Raw genomic sequence first — 20,552 nt, 5'->3', positions numbered from 1 at the left:
CAGATGCCCTACTCTGCCTAGAACCAGAAACATCCAAGGAACCAAAGCTGACCTGCTACGCTGACGCCGACTGGGCTGGGGACATAGAGTGCAGAAAAAGCACCTCAGGCTACGTGCTACTACTCAACAATTGCCCCATCCACTGGTACACTGGAAAGCAAAAGCTGGTGGCCACATCAACCACGGAAGCAGAATTTGTTTGCCTATCAAAGGCCGCAAACAATTTAGTATGGTTCGATGACCTGCTCTGCGACATCTGGGCTGAACCCTCATATCCAATAGTTATCCACGAAGACAACAAGGCAGCGATAGAAATCTCTAGGGCCGATGCCATAGGTCAGCGTTCTAGGCACATTGACATTAAATACAAACACGTCAGGCAGTTTTCAGAGATAGGCTTCATTAGGGCAGTGCACTGTGACACAGAGGAGCAAACAGCAGATATTCTCACTAAACCCTTACCACATAAACAACATGCTTACCTCATGTCAAAAATGCGTGTTTGCTTATAATTCATGCCTATACCAGTGTATTCTCTGTATGTATGCTAACACCGCCTCAGGTACCCAGTTAGGCATTTAGAGGGGGTTTTGTCATGATAAAATGCCTAACTGCCATGTCTCCCTGATCCCCCGGACCATCAAGGGTTAACTAACCACATATCCCATAATCCTTATAACCACTCCTTACCTCTTGACCCCTCCTCCTGGGTACAAAAGGTCCAACCGCATGGTCCACAGATCATTCCAGATGTATACCTGAAAGAGAAAGGTACAAGGTCAGTGACCTCCAGTACCAACTGATCAACAATAAAACTACTGAAAAGAATTGGGCTATGTCTTTGAGTTATTGGGCTAGATCCAGTTTCTAACATAGTATAGGTTTTACCATGGCACAATCAATATTTTAATTATCTTGTCTGTTGTTTGGACAAACAGTGTACAAATAATGTGTAGGCCAGTATTGTAAGTCATTCAACATAGCTTGTAAATTGACAAGAATTGAGCTGGACTATGGCTCTTTTCTTCTTGTTTTTATTGTGAAGAAAGGACAGTAGATAATGTGCTAAATTAGTTTGTAGGCGGGAAAGGGAAACCATGTTTTGACCTCTGAAAGGAATTTAGAGAAGACATTAGGATGTGAATTTAAATTATATGGGAAAAGAACTTTGGTAAAAATCGATATCTGTCTGTGTGATCTTCCAATCCACTTGAGTTTTAGATCTTTCCTCAAAGAGAAAACTCAGAAGTTGGTTAACATTTTGTACTAAACCATTATTCACTGAACTGTAGCTTACTAAAGAATAGAATTGCACAGAACGGAAAACCATAGCAAACTAAGATGGCTAAGTTTGCACATCCTTACTACGCCCAAGACAAATTGAATTATAATTTGTGTGAATCTCTGCCCTAAAAAGTGTAATTTTTGTCTGTATGAAGAATGCAATTGTCTTTATGAAGAAGACAAATTTCCCTATCTCTCTGCTGCCCTCAAGCGGTGGACTCGATTTAGCATCTCCCCACCCCACCCCAAAGAAGACACTCCCCAACTTGGGACTCCCAGATCTGCTGGAAGTCCCATGATCCTCCCCCTGTGGAAAGGCCCTAGATGGGATGATAACCACCTCCTCTGCCGTTCTAGCACTTCGCATATCTATGATATCGAGGGCGAGGGCTACAGTACTGTACACTGTACAGTACTGTATAGCTAGAAGCAAGTATCGGGCATCCTCGATCCGCGCAGGCGCAGTTCTTCCTTTGGCGCTCGGGCTCCACATTGGCGGAAGGGAGAGAAAGGTACCATAGAGACGGCGCGATGGGGACGCCGGCCAGAGAAGAATTAGGTATCGTAGTTGGCAAACGGATTCTCGCGAGTGGGGGGGAGGAGGGGGGAGGCTAAGGCTGGACGTGGTGGTGGGGAGCGGGCGGTGGGTCCTAAAGAAAAACGAGGAGGGCTTTATTATTATTATTATTATTTCTTTTTTACTCCCTTATCGGGGTTTTGGGGGTTCCCCCGTGAGGTTATTGCAGCCCAGGGTTTGCAAAAAAAATAGCATGGGGACGCTTGCAAAGATGATTTGCAGAATCATCTTTGCAAGGCGCGCTCGGTGCAAAACGGGAACCTCTTTCAGACGAGACGCAGGTCGCCGTGCAATAGTGAAGAAGAGCAATCAAGACGATTAGGGGACTGGAGGCTAAAACATACGATGAACGGTTGCAGGAACTGGGCTATGGCTAGTCCAGTGAAGAGAAGGACCCAGGGGAGACATGATAGAAGTGTTTCAATATTTGAGGGGCTGCCACAGAGAGGAGGGGGGGTGTCAAGCTATTTTCCAAAGCACCTGAAGGCCAGACAAGGAATGATGGATGGAAACTGATCCAGGAGAGATTCAACCTAGAAATAAGGAGAAATTTTCTGACCGTGAGAACCATCAACCCATGGAATAGAAGTTGCCTTCAGAAGTTGTGGGAGCTTCATCACTGGAGGCTTTCAAAAAGAGACTGGATTGCCATTTGTCACGGATGGAAACTGATCCAGGAGAGATTCAACCTAGAAATAAGGAGAAATTTTCTGACCGTGAGAACCATCAACCAATGGAACAGAAGTTGCCTTCAGAAGTTGTGGGAGCATCATCACTGGAGGCTTTCAAGAAGAGATTGGACTGCCATCTGTTAGAAATGGTGTAGTAGGGTCTCCTGCTTGGGCTGGATGACCTACAAGGTCCCTTCCAACTCTGTTAATTTGTTAAACTCCGTCGATTCTCCTATGTTTTACAATCCCGGGTGGAGATCGAAGGCAATGATTTAACATTCCTCCCTTCCTTAGTTTTTTTCTTCTTCTTTTAGCTGATCCTAAATTAAGGGTAAACATGATCTCCCAAAAAACGAGGGAGAATGTCCCAATAAAGGTTGTTGTAGGACGGTGCATGGGTAAAAAGGTTGCGTGAACCGGTGTCATTAGAAATAGTTTGCCGTATACTCTTCTGTCCCCTTGCTCAACTGTGGCTTTTGTTTCAGTTATTTATTTTTTTAATTGGTTCATGAAAGACTCAGTGGAAAAACACAGGCATTAACGGAAAGATGTCATCACCCAGGGTTTGGAAAATTCTGTAAAAGAGGCAGCTGAAAAGTAAATCCTTTCCTTTGTGGCCAACCCACAAAGTCCAGCTGTGTAGTATTTTTTTGATAGTGCTAAATCCCCTTTCTTTAGTAATGACTGTCTGGGTACGTATTTTAAAAGGCGAAGGCTCAGTTGAGTTGAGCAGGACTCCTTGGGACTTCATGACCTGAAACTGTTTGCCATGGCTTCCTACTACTCATCATATGTCTCCTTTTCCCATTTCAAAGTATAGGTAGTCCTCGACCCTAACCCTCGACCACCTTTGAGTCCAAAATTTCTGTTGTTAAGTGAGACATTTGTTAAGTGAGTTTTGCCCCGTGTTACGACTTTTCTTTCTTGCCGCCATTGTTAAGTGAATTGTGGCAGTTGATATATTAATAGCCTGGTTTGTTCAGTGAATCTGGCTTCCCCGATGACTGCTTGTCAGAAGGTCACAAAAGGGGATCACATGACCCTGGGACACTGCGACCGTCATAAATATGAATCCGTTGCCAAGCATCTGAATATTGGTCATGTGATCATGCGGATGCTGCAAAGGTGGTAACTGCAAAAATAGTCATAAGTCACATTTTTCAGTGCCATTGTAACTTTGAATGGTCACTAAATGAACTGTTGTAAATCGAGGACTACCTGTATTTATCCATTCCCTGCCCTTGCTTTCAACAGAGAATAGGGCTGCTCCCTCTTCAAGTTGGCAAGGTTGGGAAACCCTGACCTAGAATATGGAGCGAAAGAGATGCTTATCAGATGTGTAAATTATGCCAGATTAAAGCATTTGATTTTACAAATCAAAATTCAGAATGACCTCAGATTGGGATTATATCTAACAGGATGAAGTTCCTATTCCTGAGTAAATAGAATTAAACATATAAGTACTAGTTTGAGAGCAGGAGTGAAATCCAGCAGGTTCTGACAGGTTCTGGAGAACCGGTAGCAGAAATTTTGAGTAGTTCGGAGAACTGGCAAATACCACCTCTGGCTGGCCCCAGAGTGGAGTGGGAATGGAGATTTTGCAATATTCTTCCCCCAGGAAGAATATTCTGCGCTGACAGAAGCCTAGTGCAAAATAATTGTTCCATTGTTCTCTGCGCTGATTATTCCATTTTCATAGAGTACAGGTAATCCTCGACATACGACCATAGTTGAGCCCAAAATTTTCTGTTACTAATGTGAGAAACAGATTCACCTGTTGGAAATTTGACAGAGTCATAAAGCGGAACAGCAAGCAGTTTATTGCATGTAAAATACGTTCTTGCAAGAGCGGGTGGCTAACAAGTAGGCCCACCGAGGAATAAATTTCTTCAACTTTTTATTCCCTTCACCCAAACTACAAATCCCTCCCCTTGGACAAAGACCACAGGGTTGCAATCTTCCCGGAATGCCTGTTTCTCCATGAATTTCCCCATGCTTAATCTGTTTCCCCACCTTTTGCACAGTTCCCCTTTTTCCATACTACTTTTGTCCCCTTTTTAAAATTATTTCTTAACCTATATTTCTTGCTTCCTTACAATCCTTGCAGCATAAGCACAATAAATTGAAGCAAAGGATTAATTAATTTCTCCACTATATTACTAGACTGTGAGGTTAAATCTGCTTGACCATGCTGACTCGCTTATCGGAATCACAGTTTCTTCCTTTTTACCTTTTAATGTCCCAGTGTCCCTACTGAACTTTTATACCCACAACTCGTAAAAATTGCTTTCTTTGCAAAAACAACATTATCTCCCATCAGTTTCTTAACACGAAGTGAAACACTTTTTAAATGAGTTTTGCTCCATTTTATGACCTTGTTAAATGAACGATTGCAGTTGTTAGTAACATGGTTGTTAAGTGAATCTGGCTTCCCCATTGACTTTGCTTGTCAGAAGGTTTCAAAAAATGATCGCATGACGCCGGGATACTGCAACAGTCATAAATATGAGTCAGTTGCCAAGCTTCTGACTTTTGATCATGTGGCCATGGAGATGCTGCAACTGTTGTAAGTGTGAAAAATGGTCATAAGTTGCTTTTTTCAGTGCTGTTGTAACTTTGGTCACTAAATGAACCATTGTAAGTTGAGGACTACCTATATTGTGTTTAGCTCTTTAAATGAGATATGGAGAAGGTAGAATGACAGAATCCGGAAGCCAGTTTCTTACATTGTTGAATGAAGTAGACGTTTTTCATTTGCAAAAGAGAAACCTTGCGGGCAAAATGACAGCAGATTACCGATATCTCAAAAACTGGCAGAGGAATTCTGGGAATCAAAGTCCACATGTCTTAAAGTTGCCAAGGTCGAGAAACGTTTACTCTAGGTCAGGGGTCTGCAACCTTAAACACTCAAAGAGCCATTCGGACCCATTTTCCACAGAAAAGAAAACACCGGGAGCCTCAAAACCTGGGTGGGCGTGGCCAACTCGATGTCACTCACTTCCACCAGTCACATGATTCCCTAGCCACGCCTACCCATCTGCTCATTAGGGCAGAGAACTGGTGGTTAAAAAACACTGGGAACCACAAAACCCTTTTGACATCTCGCTCTTCCCCCTCCCTCCCTCCCTCCCCTTCTCTCTCTATCTCTCTGTCTCTACCCTGGTCACTTCTCCATCCCCTACCGTTGCCCTTACCTTCTCAGGTCAGGCGAGGAGTGACTGGGAGGGGAGGGCAAGGCCAGCCAGTGGTGGGATCACCCGATAGAAAGCCACAGCAGAGGACCCAAAGAGCCACATGCGGCTCCAGAGCCGCAGGTTGCTAACACCCGCTCTAGATCATTTATTAAGATGTGAAATAACATTGGACTGAGGATGGAATCAGGATAAATCCACTCAGTGTTTCTCTCCAGAGATCAATGCATAACCATTTTATCAGCTCCTTTTGGCTGTAGTTCAGCAAGTTCAAATCCAGTAGGCTTTAGCATCCTCAAACCCACATTTATCTGTCTTGTCCACTGTGGTATCATAGAAGGCCTTGTTAAATACATTAATGTGATCAAAGTACACTTACATCCACAGAAATTCCCTTGGTCTACTAAAATAGGCATTCTGTCATGGAAAGATAAGAAGTTAATCTCACACAATTTATTTTTGGCAGACTTGTTCTACTTCCTTGTATTGGCCTGCTTCTAAACAATTAAGTGCCTGCATTTTAATTACTAACAAATTAAGCATAAATTATTTACTTGGAAAGCACTGTAATAACAAACATCACTGTAATTTAAAGAAGCAAAATCCATAGCTGGAAAATTCCTGTCGCTTTTCCAACAAATATGAATATGCAGTTAGTGAAATCAATTTATTATTAATCCTTCAAGTCAGCATCAATCTTTAGAAGCCACATAGATAGATCTCCAGGTTGAAGTTAATAAAGCAGCAAATGTTCATTCTTCCCAAAGAAACCAAGGTCATAAGCTAGTTTTAAACTAAGGTTTATTAACATACAGATCCTGATTTATAATCACAAGTTCAGATGCTTTATGAAAATTTCTGTTCTTAGTTTGCTACCTGCTGACGTGACCAGCAGAATAGGAATAAATTGGATATGCATGCCGATTGCTTCTTCACAAACATTAACCAACAGTGTTTCATTTCATTTTGTTCTCTCTCATCTAGTTCATCATATAATTTAGGCAACATTTGACAATCCGGATTGCTTCTTTGGAGTTGAATGCTTAAAAAAAAAACACCAGAAGAGCAGAAGATACTTGGCATAACGAGAGCATCTCACTCAAAACCTCCAAATGAAAGTCCCAACCGTTTCATGTAGCTACTGAACAGCATGGGGGAATAGTATGGTACAGGTAGTCCTTGATTTATGACCACAATTGGATCCAGAATTTCCTTTGCTAAGCAAGGATCTTGTTTCTCCTACTAGTTGTTAAGTGAGTCCCACTCAATTTTACAACCTGTTTTGCCAGGATCGTTAAACGAATCACTGCATGGTGGCTCAGTGGTTAGCGTGCAGTACTGCAGGCTACTTCTGCTGACTGCCGGCTGCCTGCAATTTGGCAGTTCAAATCTCATCTAGCTCCAAGTTGACTCAGCCTTCCATCCTTCCGAGGTGGGTAAAATGAGGACTCAGATTCTGACTCTAAACCGCTTAGAGAGGGCTGTAAAGCACTGTAAAGCGGTATATGAGTCTAAGTGCTAGTGCTATTAGGCGAATCACAGGGTAGTTAAGGGAATCCAGCTTTCCCCCATTGACTTTGCTTGTCAGAAGCTGGCTGGGAAGGTCACAAGGGGTGATCGCATGACCCCAGGACACTGCAGCTATTGTTAAATACATGCCAGCTGCCAAGTGCCCAAAATTTTTATCATACGACTGAGGATTCTGCAACAGTCGTAAGTGCGAGGACCGGTTATAAATCACCTGTTTCAATGCCTTTGTAACTTTGAGCAGTCACAAAATGAATATCTATCTATACAGGTTATCAGCCTAAGTCTTTAGTACCACCAGGAGTAATAGCAAACTTGGGGCGGAGAGCAGAACTGGAAATCATATATTTGATCAAATAATTATCAGTGTCGATTTCTGAAATGGTCAGGCGTTCCTTGCAGAATCTGTCTTTAGAAGTGTTCGAATTCTGTTAAGGATGCGATGTTGAAACGTACAGGTTGTGATGACTAAGGGTCAGTACCTTATCACTGGTTTAGTAACTGCGTTTACTTGTTGAACCAGTTGGGGAATTTGTATAAATGACACATACAGTCAAATATGTGTAATCTTCCGTCCTTCCAGACTTTTCCACTGCTATCTCTGTGGTCATCCTTCTCTACTGGAAATTTCATCTGTTTCAGTTTTTCATGCCTTTGTGTGATTGCTGCCAATATACACTCCTAATTATATTTCCTCAACAGTGTTATTTCCTCACACTGCCCGACACCAAGCTCAGTAGCAACTCTTGTTTATTCCTTTTCCCCCTAAGCACAGCTTTTCCCCATCCCATAGGAGTAAACCAACATGAGAGACATAAATACCCCTTTTATGAAATAAAAATGGCAGACTGGTCTTTCTAGAACCGTAATGGCGAACCTATGGCACGTGGAGTCATATCTGTGGGCACGTGAGAATTGCCCTAGCTCAGCTGCAGCGCGCATGAGCGTGCAGGCCAACTGATTTTCGGGCCTTCCGGGCACACCGGAGGTTGGCAAACGGGCCGTTTCTGGCCTCCAGAGGGCCTCCAGGTGGGTGGGGAAGGCTGTTTTCACTCCTAGAAAGCCTCTGGAGCCTGGGGAGGGCGAAAAACGGGGAGCACGGAGAGGGGGTTGTGCATGCATGCGCAGGGGGGGTGGGGCGCATTGAATTGTGGGTGTGGGCATGCACATGCATGACCCCCCCTGTGCTCCCCCCACTTTTGGCCCGCGACAGCAAAAAGGTTAGCCATCACTGTTCTAGACGGTGGTCCAAGGATTGGGGATTTTTTGGAACAAACTAATCCAGAATGGGTTTGTGGAATTTTCAAGATGAGTAGAAGCATGTTTTTCTTATTGCGAACAGCAAATTATTGAAATGTATTTGCTCACAACTTATCATGCAGATGACTTATTGCAGTGTTGGTGAAACTTTTCAGCACTGAGTGCCCAAACAGGAGCGTGCGTGAGCATGCCGAAAACCAGAAGAGCAGCCACCTGGCGCAAATGTGCGCACCGGGCAGCTGTTCTTACGGTTTCCGGTGCATGTATGCGCCCTGGCCACCTGGTCTTCTGGTTCCTGGTGCTAGCTGGTGTGCATGCGCATGCCAGGAACCGGAAGAGCAGCTGCCTGGTGCACATGCGCGCACTGGGAAGATGATCTTCCGGTTTCCGGTGTGCCAGCTGGTCTTCATGCACGTATATGAGCCAGAAACCGGAATAGCAACTGCTTGGTGTGTGCATGCACACCGGGAGGCTGCTCTTTCAGTTTCCAACGCTCCCGCATGTGTGAAGACCAGCTGCCCGGCGTGCCGGAACCCAGAAGAGCAAAGGGCGACAGCTTGCGTGCCCAGAGAGATGGCTATGCATGCCACTTCCAGCATGTGTGCCATAGGTTCGCCATCACGGACCTATTGTGTTAAACCATAGTTTGCTTTATAGCAGCAGTCCCCAACCTTTCCAGGTTGACGGACCGGTGTGGGGGGAGTGGGGATGGTTCTGTGGTGGAGCTTTGTGCGCGAGCACCCACTCTCTCTCTCTTCACTCCAGTGAAGCTGCACGCGCACGTTCTCACCCACCATTTTCACGGCCAAGTTCTGAAGTGTCTGTAGTGTGCTGCAGCCCAAGCATTGGGACCCCTCATTTATAGAGTCCTTTGTGCTTTATGCACAGTTTAAATAGGCGGCTGGGTTGGGAGAGCATTAAATTGTAACCATACAGACAGTAATCGCTGGCTTCATACTGTGCTAAGTAAACATTTTAAAAAGCATGAATCGCCAGAGATGAACTGATTGGATGGATTTTATAGCAATTCTTGAAGCATTTCATGAAGTAGTTTTCGTGATTCTTGATGTTTAAATAAAATACGTACCACAACAGACTGAAAAAAAGAAGTCATTTTGCAAGATGAAGCAATCTCATCCAATATAGATAGGCTTATGTGGTTAAGTAGCTAGACCAGTGGTGAAATCCAAATTTTTTTACTACTGGTTCTGTGGGTGTGGCTTGGTGGGCGTGGCAGGGGAAGGATATTGCAAAAGAGCCTTGGTAGTACAGTGGTCTAAGGCACCCTGTTATTAAACTGGTTATTAAGACCAGCTGCCTGCAATTACTGCAGGTTCGAATCTCGCCAAGGCTCAAGGTTGACTCAGCCTTCCATCCTTTCTAAGGTAGGTAAATTGAGGACCCAGTTGTGGGGGCAATAAGCTGACTTTGTATAAATATACAAAAGAATGAAGGCTATTGCTTAGCGCATTGTAAGCCGCCCTGAGTCTCCGGAGAAGGGCGGCATATAAATCAAATTAAAAAAAAAAAACTCCATTCCCACCCCATTCTGGGGCCAGCCAGAGGTGGTATTTGCCGATTCTCCGAACTGCTCAAAATTTCCACTACCGGTTCTCCAGAACCTGTCAGAACCTGCTGGATTTCACCCCTGATTTATACCATAGCTAAAGTGTTCATCAGAAAGCAGGCCGCTCCTCATCTATTTTTATATGCTCTTTCATCTAATATAAAGCTGTGGGGGAGCTGAAAAAGGGAACCAGTTTAAGTTAATTGGAACCCTTTTATAAAAGATTGCTTTGATAAGTAAGTAATTTAAGATAAGGATTACTTGGGAGGCAGGCACAGCTCCTGGTGATGTTTCTAAACAGAAGTTCTGTACTTATAGTGGCTTGTGCAATTCCACTGTGACTGCAGATAGTTAAAATGTGTTGCCTGAATCAATTATCCACATACAATGTGTGCAGAGGCTGGTTTCAGGCACTGCATTAAAATAGAGAACACATGGCTATGGCTGTTAACTTGAGTTTTTTGACATCCTCTGTAGAGATCTCTGGTCCAGCTGCACATTTGTTTTCGTGTCCCTTTTTTAGGTTTTCAGTTGGAGGGCACTGTCTTATTACGTTGTTACAAGAACAACAAGAAATTGGTCAAATTTAAGTTTTTATAGACCACACACACACACACTGCCCCAAGACTTTCATAATTTTTTAAAAGCAGTCCAGGTAACTTTCCAAACATGAGTAAGCTAAGGATGCTTTTGAGTTCCTGAATTTCAGCAGCTTGTAAATTGTGTGCTGACCAGAGTAGTCAATGTTCTCTGAAAGTGTTAAGCCGTAGTTTGCTTAAATGTGATTTTTATTAAACCACAATTGGCTGCCTTTGCACAATATAGTGAGCCACAAATCATGGTTTATATTCTAGATCCCACACAATTGTCTAAGCCAGTGTTTTAAAAATAGCATAGCATAGCATAGCATAGCATAGCATAGCATAGCATAGCATAGCATAGCATAGCATAGAATTCTTTATTGGCCAAGTGTGATTGGACACACAAGGAATTTGTCTTGGTGCATATGCTCTCAATCTACATAAAAGAAAAGATACATTCGTCAAGAATCATAAGGTACAACAATGATAGTCATAGGGTACAAATAAGCAATCAAATCATATTAGAAAACAGTCAGTATACTGTAAATCGTAAGAATACAAGCAACAAGATTACAGTCATACAGTCATAAGTGGAAGGAGATGGGTGGTGGGAATGATGAGAAGATTAATAGTAGTGCAGACTTAGTGAATAGTTTGACAGTGTTGGGGGAATTATTTGTTTAGCAGAGTGATGGCATTCGGGAAAAACCTGTTTTTGTGTCTATTTGTTCTGGTGTGCAGTGCTCTATAGCGTCGTTTTGAGGGTAGGAATTGAAACAGTTTATGTCCAGGATGTGAGGGGTCTGTAAAGACGTATAGACTCCAGTTGATAGAATTCCAGGGAATTCTGGGAGTTGAAGTCCATATGTCTGAAAAAATGCTGAGATTGAGAAAGACTGGTTTAAGCCATCCCAAAGGTGCTTTTTCCAAAAGGCAACAGGATTTTCTTGGTTTTCTTTTTTTTCCTTTTGAAAATGTTTCGCTTCTCATCCAAGAAGCTCCTTCAGAACTCAACAACTGAAGAAACTTCTTGGATGAGAAGCGAAACATTTTCAAAAGAAAAAAACCCAAGAAATTCCAGTTGCATTTTTGGGAAAAAGCATCTTTGGGACAATCATGACCCGGATCGGGGTCTATGGCCCTTGGGCCATGGCCCTTTCAGAACTGGGCTGCAGAAGCGGCAGCAACCACATGCACAGCTACACTTATGTGCACAGTGAGTGGACGAGCATGCCCGCCACTTGTGCAAATGGAGTTGTGTGCACACACGTGCTCCCCTGCCACTCACGTGAAACCACTATCTCTCTTCCCCCACCGCCTGTCCGCAAAGCTGGAAAGTTTGGAGACGGCAGACCTGGATGATTGAGAATCTCCATAGATCCTGGTTTAAGCCAAACGCACAGAAATGCCACATTATGGCTTTAGCTTGTTGAAAGAATCCAGGGATGGGATGAGCCTCCTTTCTATATACTCCACCCCTTGAGTATATCCGTTTTTTGTATTTTACAGGCTTGGTCTTCTGGAGCAGAGCAGCTCAGTTGCCAACCAATAAAAATCTCCTTTCAGGATTGTGGCCAGTAACCTGAAGATTCCATCAAGCTCCACCCCCTTGTCCGCCATGTTCCATCAAGCCCCGCCCCCTGTCTAGAGTGGGTGAGGACTTTTTGCATTCAGAGCTGGTAACCATAGAAGCACCACTGCGTGACCAGGTCCTATTGTATGTAGGGCTCTGGGTTTTCCTTAGGGTGAGAAGCTGTCCACTTAACATGGGATATTCACAGGTGCTGATGAGAAATACTCAACCCAGTTTATGTGTTAAGTCTAGAACAGGGGTGTCAAATTGGATTTCTTCGAGGGGCGGATCAGGATTGTAGTTCTCCACGGGCCGGCCGGGGGTAGAAATGGGACGGATGCCTCCTGCAGCACCCTGCCGGCCAAAACGGGATACGGGGGCCCCTGCGCTTGGCAGTGCCATGCCCAGGGGTGAAATCCACCAGGTTCTGACAGGTTCTGGAGAACCGGTAGCGGACATTTTGAGCAGTTCAGAGAACCGGTAGCGGAAATTTTGAATAGTTTGGAGAACCGGCAAATACCACCTCTGGCTGGCCGCAGAGTGGGGTGGGAATGGAGATTTTGCAATATCCTTCCCCAGGAGTGGGGAGGGAATGGGGATTTTGCAGTATCCTTCCCCTCGAGTGGGATGGGAATGGAGATTTTGCAGTATCCTTCCCCTGCCATGCCCCCCAAGCCATGCCCACAGAACCGGTAGTAAAAAAATTTGGATTTCACCACTGGCCGTGCCCCATTTTGGCTGGCAGAGTGCTGCAGGAGGCCATCCAGGCTGAAAACGGGGCACTGGTCCTTTGCTATTTTCAGGCTGGCCTCGCGGGCCAGATTTAAGCACCCCCGCGGGCTGGATGCGGCCCACAGGCCTTGAGTTTGACACCCCTGGTCTAGAAGGAAATGAACTAGAAGGATGATGTGGGGTGAAGAAAACAGAGGGTTAACTTATGTATGCTATATTAATTTAGTTTTGGGGGGAGATAACTTGGGAAAATAACGGGGAGATCTGAAGGAGATGTTGGCACCAGCATCCATAGGGGGTTTAAAAAAGACAAGATGGTATGTAACATTTAACAGAATAACAGAGTTGGAGGGGACCTTGGAGGTCTTCTAGTCCAACCCCCTGTTCAAGCAGGAAACTCTATACTATTGATGTAATACTCAGTGTATATAAGAGAGAAAGGCCTTCCATTGCAATGCTACAACTACCATCTTGCCTTTTTTTTTTTTTTAACTCCTCACCGATGTCTCAGAATATTGAGCTTTATAAAGGGCAAAGGATTAGGATAAGGAGTATACAGCTAGGATTAGGACTGTGAGAAACAGCTGGGATTGAATTGTTTTGAATTAAAAATAGCCTGCTTCTAGTGTGTGTGAAACTCTGTTTCGGATGCAAAACAGTATTTTCAATGTAGATTCATCGCTCTTGGAAACCTGTTTCATACTCAAGTGGTTCACACCCTCAAAACGAGATGTTTCAGAATTGAAACTCATAATCTTTTTGCACCTTTAATCATTAGGAGTTTTTTTTTTAATCTTTTCATTTAGGATCATTTTCTTTCTTAATTCTAAACAATCAAGTAACTGAAAAAAAATGCTAAATAAGGTTGTTATATAAAAGTCCTAGTTTCCCGGAGGTCATAGTCATGAGTTTGTGAGGTAAAGAAATTGGGGAACTCAAGCTTTTTTTTTTTAAAAAAAAAGAGGTTTTTTTTAATCATGATTTTTGCAGAGCCAAAGAAAAAAAGAACTCAAAGCTAATAAAGAATTAAAAGAGAAAGAATCAAGGCAAAACAAAAAGTGTTTTTTTTTAAAAAAAAGCTAGATTTTAAAAAAAAGCTAGATGCTACTGTGTTTCCCCGAAAATAAGACCCTGTCTTACATTTTTTTGAATCCTGAAATAAGTGCTTGGCCTTATTGCTATGCGCTCAAAAGCCTCATGGGCTTATTATCAGGGGATGTCTTATTTTGGGGGAAACAGGGTAACTGGGATATAGGTGCACAAATGTGAACGTTTTATGCATCGCTTTACAATATTTCTGCCCAAAATTACAAAGCTAATGGGAATTTTTTTTAAAAAAAAAAACCCACTTTCTTATGGTGTTAAGAAATTACATGTAGGTGTCCATAAGTTAAGAAGAATTGAATGTCACTAGAGAGAGACTTAAATGGGCATTATCTCTGAAGAGGTTAATATATATAAAAATATATACTACACTTCTCTCCAACTGATTCTAGAAATGTTACAAGTGGCCATTTTATTTTAGTGAACTGTTTTGCTTACCCTTGAGGTAAATTCTTAATAATTACTGAAACAGATTCAGAGCAGATATCTGTCATAAAGCGTTCTAACCAGATCCATGTTCTTTAAAACTGAAGAATATGGGAAAATATTTGGTATTTTTTTTAAAAAAACTGCAAATATGTAGGACACTGGCTCGTAGCACTGGCTCAATCTTCCTAGGAAGAGCACCGCAGAGATGGAGAAACCATGAGGAAGAAAGGGCTTTCTTTAATCAAACTAATTTAGAGGGACCATCTTCTGCATGTGTGCGGTTATTGACGCTGAAGCCCTGAACACAGGTAGTCCTCGACTTACGACCAAAATTGAGCCCCAGATTTTTGTCGCTAAGTGAGACAGTTGTTAAGTGAAATTTGCCCCGTTTTACAACCTTTCTTGTCCCAGTTGTTAAGTGAATCAGTGCAGTTGTGGAGATAGTGACATGGTTGTTAAGTGAATCAGGATTCCCCATTGACTTTGCTTGTCAGAAGGTCGCAAAGGGGGAATCACATGATCCCGGGACATTGCAACTGTCCGAAACATGAGCCAGTTGCCAAGTGTTTGACTATTAAATCATGTGACCATGGGGGATGCTGCAAAGGTCGTAACGGTGAAAAACGGTCATAAGTTGCTTTTTTCAGCGCTGTTGTAACTTCAAACGGTCACTAAATGAACCGTTGTAACTTGAGGACTACCTGTAGTCTCAGCTGATAGCAAGGCTACCATTCCATTCATCTAATTGGAATTAATTTTTAGAATGCCATGTTAGCATGTACAGAAGATTCACACTATGATGGAGTCTTGTGTTGCCACAGGACACGTATGTGATGTGGCAAAACACATACTAGGAAAGGGGTGGGCTTTGCAACACATTGACATGCTACTTTTGTTACTTTGACTCTTCTTCTCACCCAGATGCTGCTGATTCTGGAATTTTTTAATCCCCTAAAAAAAATGCAAGTAGTCCTCGCTTAACGGCTGCTCTGCTTAGCAACTATTTGAAATTATGACCGTGCCAGAAAGATAAAAGTTATGGTCATTCCTTGCACTTAACATGTCACATGATCATCATTTGGGTGCTTTGAATCTGGACCTCGGCATCCCACATATGATCGCCATTTTTGAACTTCACAGCTGGCTTCCAATAAGCAGAGTCAGTGGAGAAGCTGGCAGTAAAATCACAAGTTGCAGTCCCATGATGTCTTGCTTAATGACCGCAGGTGACTTGCTTAATAACCGCAGAAAATGTGAGGTCTCAAGTTCGGCATTATGTGATATCTCACTTTTTGACTATGTCGCTTAGCGATGATCCTAATTTTGTTCGCTAAGCAAGGACTATATGAATTAAAAGCATTTATAATATTTTTCCTTGGGCGGAAAAAGTTTTATTTTTAGCTGCTTCTGTTGTATTTCTCTTGCATTAATAAATTATCTTCTATATCTGGTTTTGGAGGGAATCTTCAATTTAAGAAAACCCTCACATATACAGTATAATCCATGGATATTTCTCCTGTTTCTTCCTCTTTCCTATCCCTAATACGCCTAAAAAGGTGAAGGCAGGCTTATATAATTGATTTCCCACCCGTTCCCCAATACCTACATCTCTGTAAAGAATCACCATTGCTTTGAACTGCAAAATAAGTTTTAAAAATGAAACAATTCTGCATTTCTATCAATTACATGCTTCTTTTTGATGGCAGCAGCTACGTTATGAAATAAACTTGACTGAAAATTAGAAAATGAGCTAATTTGGAGGGTTATGGTGAATGATGGCATCCCCAGAATTGTTCATTGTGATTATTGATTTTTTTTCGGTATTATTGATTTTGCTAGTTTTAGTTGCGGCTGCTTTTATTCACACGCTTTGCTTCGTGTTGCTCTTCCTATAAACTGCAGAGAATCTGTTTTGATTATAGTGGGTATAAAATAAATAATACAGATAGTCCTTGACTTACGACCCTAACTTGGCCTACTTGTTATGGCCCTAAGTTGTGAAGTGGGTCAACCACGTGAATGACCCAATTTTATTACCTTTGTTGTAGTGGTTGTTAAGAGCGGCGTGGTGGCCTAGTGGTGAAGCTAATTGCCTCCCGTTTGGAAGGTTGAGAGTTCAATCCTAGGTAGTGGCAGATGTTTTTCTCTCCCTGGGCGCAAAAATAAAATAAATAAAAAAAAAAAATCTGCTGCGAACTCCACGTGGCGTCAGGAATGGCATTCGGCCAGTAAACGCTCAGCTCCATCCAGTCGCCTCGACTCTACCCTGAATTATTTAAGGGATGAAAGTCGTAAAAGGGGAGTTGCAGTGGTTGTTAAGTGAACACCACGGTTGTTCAATGAACCCATTGCTCGCTTCAGAAAGTTTTTGCTGAAAACCAGAAGCAAACGTTAGTTTTCAAGCTAAAATGTTGTAAATCGTGATCATGGGACCACAGGATGTGGCAAGCGTTTGTAAATACGGACTGATTGTTCAATCCCTGAAATGTGGTCATGTGATCAGGGGGAGGGGCTGGCCATCAGAACTTCAGAACCAGTTTGTAAATAGCCCTGGGAAGGTCCGTCATAACTTTGAACAGTTGTTAAGCAACGAGTCGTAAGTCAAAGGACTACCTGTATCACCTGGATGTGCAAATCTTGACAAACAATTCTGCCTAAACCTTTCCTTAATGCTAGTTTGGTGTAATGGTTAAAGGCACCAGGCGAAAAACTGGGATATGGTGAATTCTAGTCCTGCCTTAGGCACAAAGTCAGTTGGGTGACCTTCAACCAGACACACTCTCTCAGCCCTAGGAATCAGGTAATGGCAAACCACTTCTGAAGATGTTGCCAAGAAAACTGTGGGAGCCATCTTCCCACACTTCCCTGGAATCAAGGCTGATTCAAAGGCATAACTAACCCCTCCCCAAACCCAAACTCTATTCCTCAATAAAGAATTACGTTACTATACCTTAAACTACCTTTTAGCATTTAGGGAATCTCAAATCACTTGGATTTCAGTTGTAAATCCCGCAAATGATAGATGTTTCCCACTCCATTTGTTACTCTATGAACCAAAATCAGCTGTTCATTAACTTTAAGGGAACATAAAAGAGGAGAATCCTCAGCACTCATACAAAAGGAATTAAACTTGATTGGGAAACAGCACTTCAAAGCAGAATTAACCAGGGAAGTGATTTTTATAATGATGACTTGTATTAATGTTCTAATAAGAAAACCGATGGCGATCTGAAGATATTCTTAGGTACTATAATTCAGTAATACAGAATGTTTTGTTTTAAAGTAGACCTGGAAGTAATGAAGCCTCTAATAGAAGACCAGAGTTCAGACGATGAATATGAGAACGAAGCAGATTTACTGCCAGCAGAGAAGAAATATCAGCTTGATCAGGAAGGCATTACGTATGTACTCCATTCCCATGTATTTACAATAACCTCTCAGCCCTTTCAAGACTTCGATAAAACTAGATCTGTGATAGTGAACCTATGGCACACGTGCCACAGGTGCCACACGGAGCCATCTCTACGGGCACGCTAGCCGATGCCCAGATCAGCTCCACCGTGCATGCCCGCGTGCTTCCTGCCGGCCAGCTGATTTTTGGGTCTCTGTTGGGAGACATGCATGGGGGTGGAGGTGGGGTCGGGCATGCATGCGCGGGGGGTGGAGGTGTGGAGGTGTGCATTGTCCCCCCGCACCCCATTTTTGGTTCCAGGAGGCTTCAGGGAGGCCTGCTAGCACCAAAAGGGGGCATGGGGGAGTGCGGCACCCCCTCCCCCCCGTTCTGGTCCTAGCAGACCTCCCTGAAGCCTCCTGGGACCAAAAACGGGGTGTGGGGGGGTGTGCAGCATGCCCCTCCCTGCAGCCTGTTATTGGTTCCAGGAGGCTTCAGGGAGGTCTGCTAGCACCAAAATGGGGGTCGCACACACATGCGCTGGGGCAGGGGGTGGGGCCTGCGGGGGGACGTTGCATTATGGGTGTTGGCACATGTGTGCACGCTGTTGCGTGCACTTTTGCCACCTGAGGAAAAAAGGTTCACCATCACTGGACTAGATGATTCACACACACCTGATATTTTGTGTTTTTCTTTACATTTTTCAGATTTGTTCAAACGCTCACTCACATCCTTAAAGGAAACATTGGGACAGGTCTTCTGAGCCTCCCTCTTGCAATAAAAAATGCCGGCATTCTGGTAAGTTTTAGTCAGATCCCAGCTACGGGGGACAATAAGCTGTTGAGAGTTGGCTGTTGAGGCCTGCCACAAAATGGCCGGGTTCGCATAACACATGAGGCGAATGGTGGGAGATTCAGTATTTTAAGAGCCGTGGTGGTGCAGTGGTTAGAATGCAGTACTGCAGGCTACTTCTGCTGACTGCCAGCTGACTGCAATTTGCCAGTTCGATTCTCACCGGCTCAAGGTCGCCTCGGCCTTCCATCCTTCCGAGGTGGGTAAAATGAGGACCCAGATTGTTGGGGGCAACAGGCTGACTCTAAACCGCTTAGAGAGGGCTGTAAAGCACTGTGAAGCGGTATATTAGTCTAACCGCTATTGCTATTAAGAATCTGGCCAGGATCTTTCTATATTCTGTGAACCTGGCCATTATATGAAATCAGAATATGATTTTATTTATTTCATTGGGGATAGATCATTATGGGAAAATAATATTTACTTATTCAATAAATATTTATTCATAAGGCTGTCTTTCTAATTACTGAAACTGTGGATGGTGAAAACAGAGCACACATTATAATCCAAATCAATTAAAATTCTAAGTTTGAGCCCTCTAAAGATTCTCATTGTCACCATATCACCCACCCACACCGAATGGGGATTTGTAAATTGAGGACTACCTGTGTTGCAGGCTAATTCTCCCCATAGTGTGGAGTTCGATCCTGACCAGCTCAAGATTGACTCATCCTGTTGTGGTCCGCCAGCACCCTGCAGAGCTGGCAGCAGAGTCGGACAGCGATGAGGCTGAGGAAGAACATGGGCCAGTCCTGGAGGCTGGGGAAGGGCCAGATGAGGGCTCTGCATCAGAGGCAGAGATGGGACCAGGGCCATCGGGGAGTGAGGTGCGGACCCCAGAGCCTCCAAAGACTGATAGGAGTGAGGCAGAGGAACAGGAGGAGCCTGTTCCTAATGCACGCATGAGAAGAGTTGCCAGAAGGCAAGAGCAGCTCAAGCAAAGAGGGCAACTCGGGAGTAGGGCCAAGAGATGATTGGCCCCTCCCATAAGGCTTAAAACAGACCAGCAACGGCATTTGGGCTTTGCCGGAAAACAACGTTGGTAGCTTCGTCGTCTTCTTAAGCTACGTCTTGTATTTGTTTTTGTATCTGTGACTTCTGAACGTTTGCCAAGAAAGGCCTTTGGCAATTTGCCTAATTGGACCAAGGTTTGCGATAGGACTGAGGAATATGTGTTGGGAAGAATTTGCCTTAATTTAGTTGAACGACGCTGGGAATGAAGTAATTCTCAGCTGTTCGAATAAAGTTTGTTTGTTTTTTCACGGATTGATTTTCCTACTACTTACTTCGGCCTGGGTCACAACACAGCCTTCCATCCTTCCGAGGTCGGTAAAATGAGGACCCAGATTGTTGCAGGGTAATCTGCTGATATTGTAAACCACCCAGAGAGTGCTGTAAAGGACTATGAGACAATATGTAAGTCTAAATGCTATTGCGAAAAGCTAACATGCAAATCAGTGGCAGTATTCAGCCGGTTCGTGCGAACCGGTAGTGGTGACTGCAGTTGGGCCTGCCCACCCACCCCGGCACTATATCATCCTATTTAGCCATGTTTTCGAAGCCAGGCGCACATGCGGAAGGCACGCGTGCGTGGGGCGAACCAGTGGTAAAAATATGTAAAACCCACCTCTGATGCAAATGACATAAATCACTGTTGGTCAGTTGTGTGCAAAGTCCTTTATATGGAGGTCCAGAATCAAGGCTTCACTGTCATTTGAGATGCCACATAGTGGCCAAGCTCGAAATTTATTTTCTTGAATGTATTTTTTTTTTTTTTAATTTGATTTATATGCCGCCCTTCTCCGAAGACTCA

The 20,552-nt window shown here is 43.6% G+C and overlaps 1 protein-coding gene across 7 annotated transcripts in view; it reads left to right on the top strand.

Moving 5' to 3' along the window:
* The first annotated feature begins 1,581 nt into the window (after window positions 1-1,581).
* Window positions 1,582-20,552, top strand: part of SLC36A4 (solute carrier family 36 member 4) — a 58,927-nt gene continuing 39,956 nt past the window's right edge. Inside the window, exons 1-4 of one of the 7 annotated variants that reach the window (XM_034408541.2) lie at window positions 1,790-1,843; window positions 12,168-12,311; window positions 17,783-17,897; window positions 18,595-18,685. In XM_034408541.2, coding sequence (XP_034264432.1) covers window positions 17,794-17,897; window positions 18,595-18,685 — 195 coding nt within the window. In that variant the 5' untranslated portion in view covers window positions 1,790-1,843; window positions 12,168-12,311; window positions 17,783-17,793. Of the gene's footprint in view, window positions 1,844-12,167; window positions 12,440-17,779; window positions 17,898-18,594; window positions 18,686-20,552 lie in introns of those variants that run through there. The other 6 variants (XM_034408550.2, XM_060686204.2, XM_034408522.2 and 3 more) reach the window with 6 other exon arrangements.

This window comes from Pantherophis guttatus, chromosome 5 (genome assembly GCF_059756535.1).
Source record: "Pantherophis guttatus breed Tessera chromosome 5, ASM5975653v1, whole genome shotgun sequence".
NCBI lineage: Eukaryota > Metazoa > Chordata > Lepidosauria > Squamata > Colubridae > Pantherophis > Pantherophis guttatus.
Note: the sequence above shows the minus strand (reverse complement) of the source record. Positions and strands in the feature narration are given on the sequence as shown.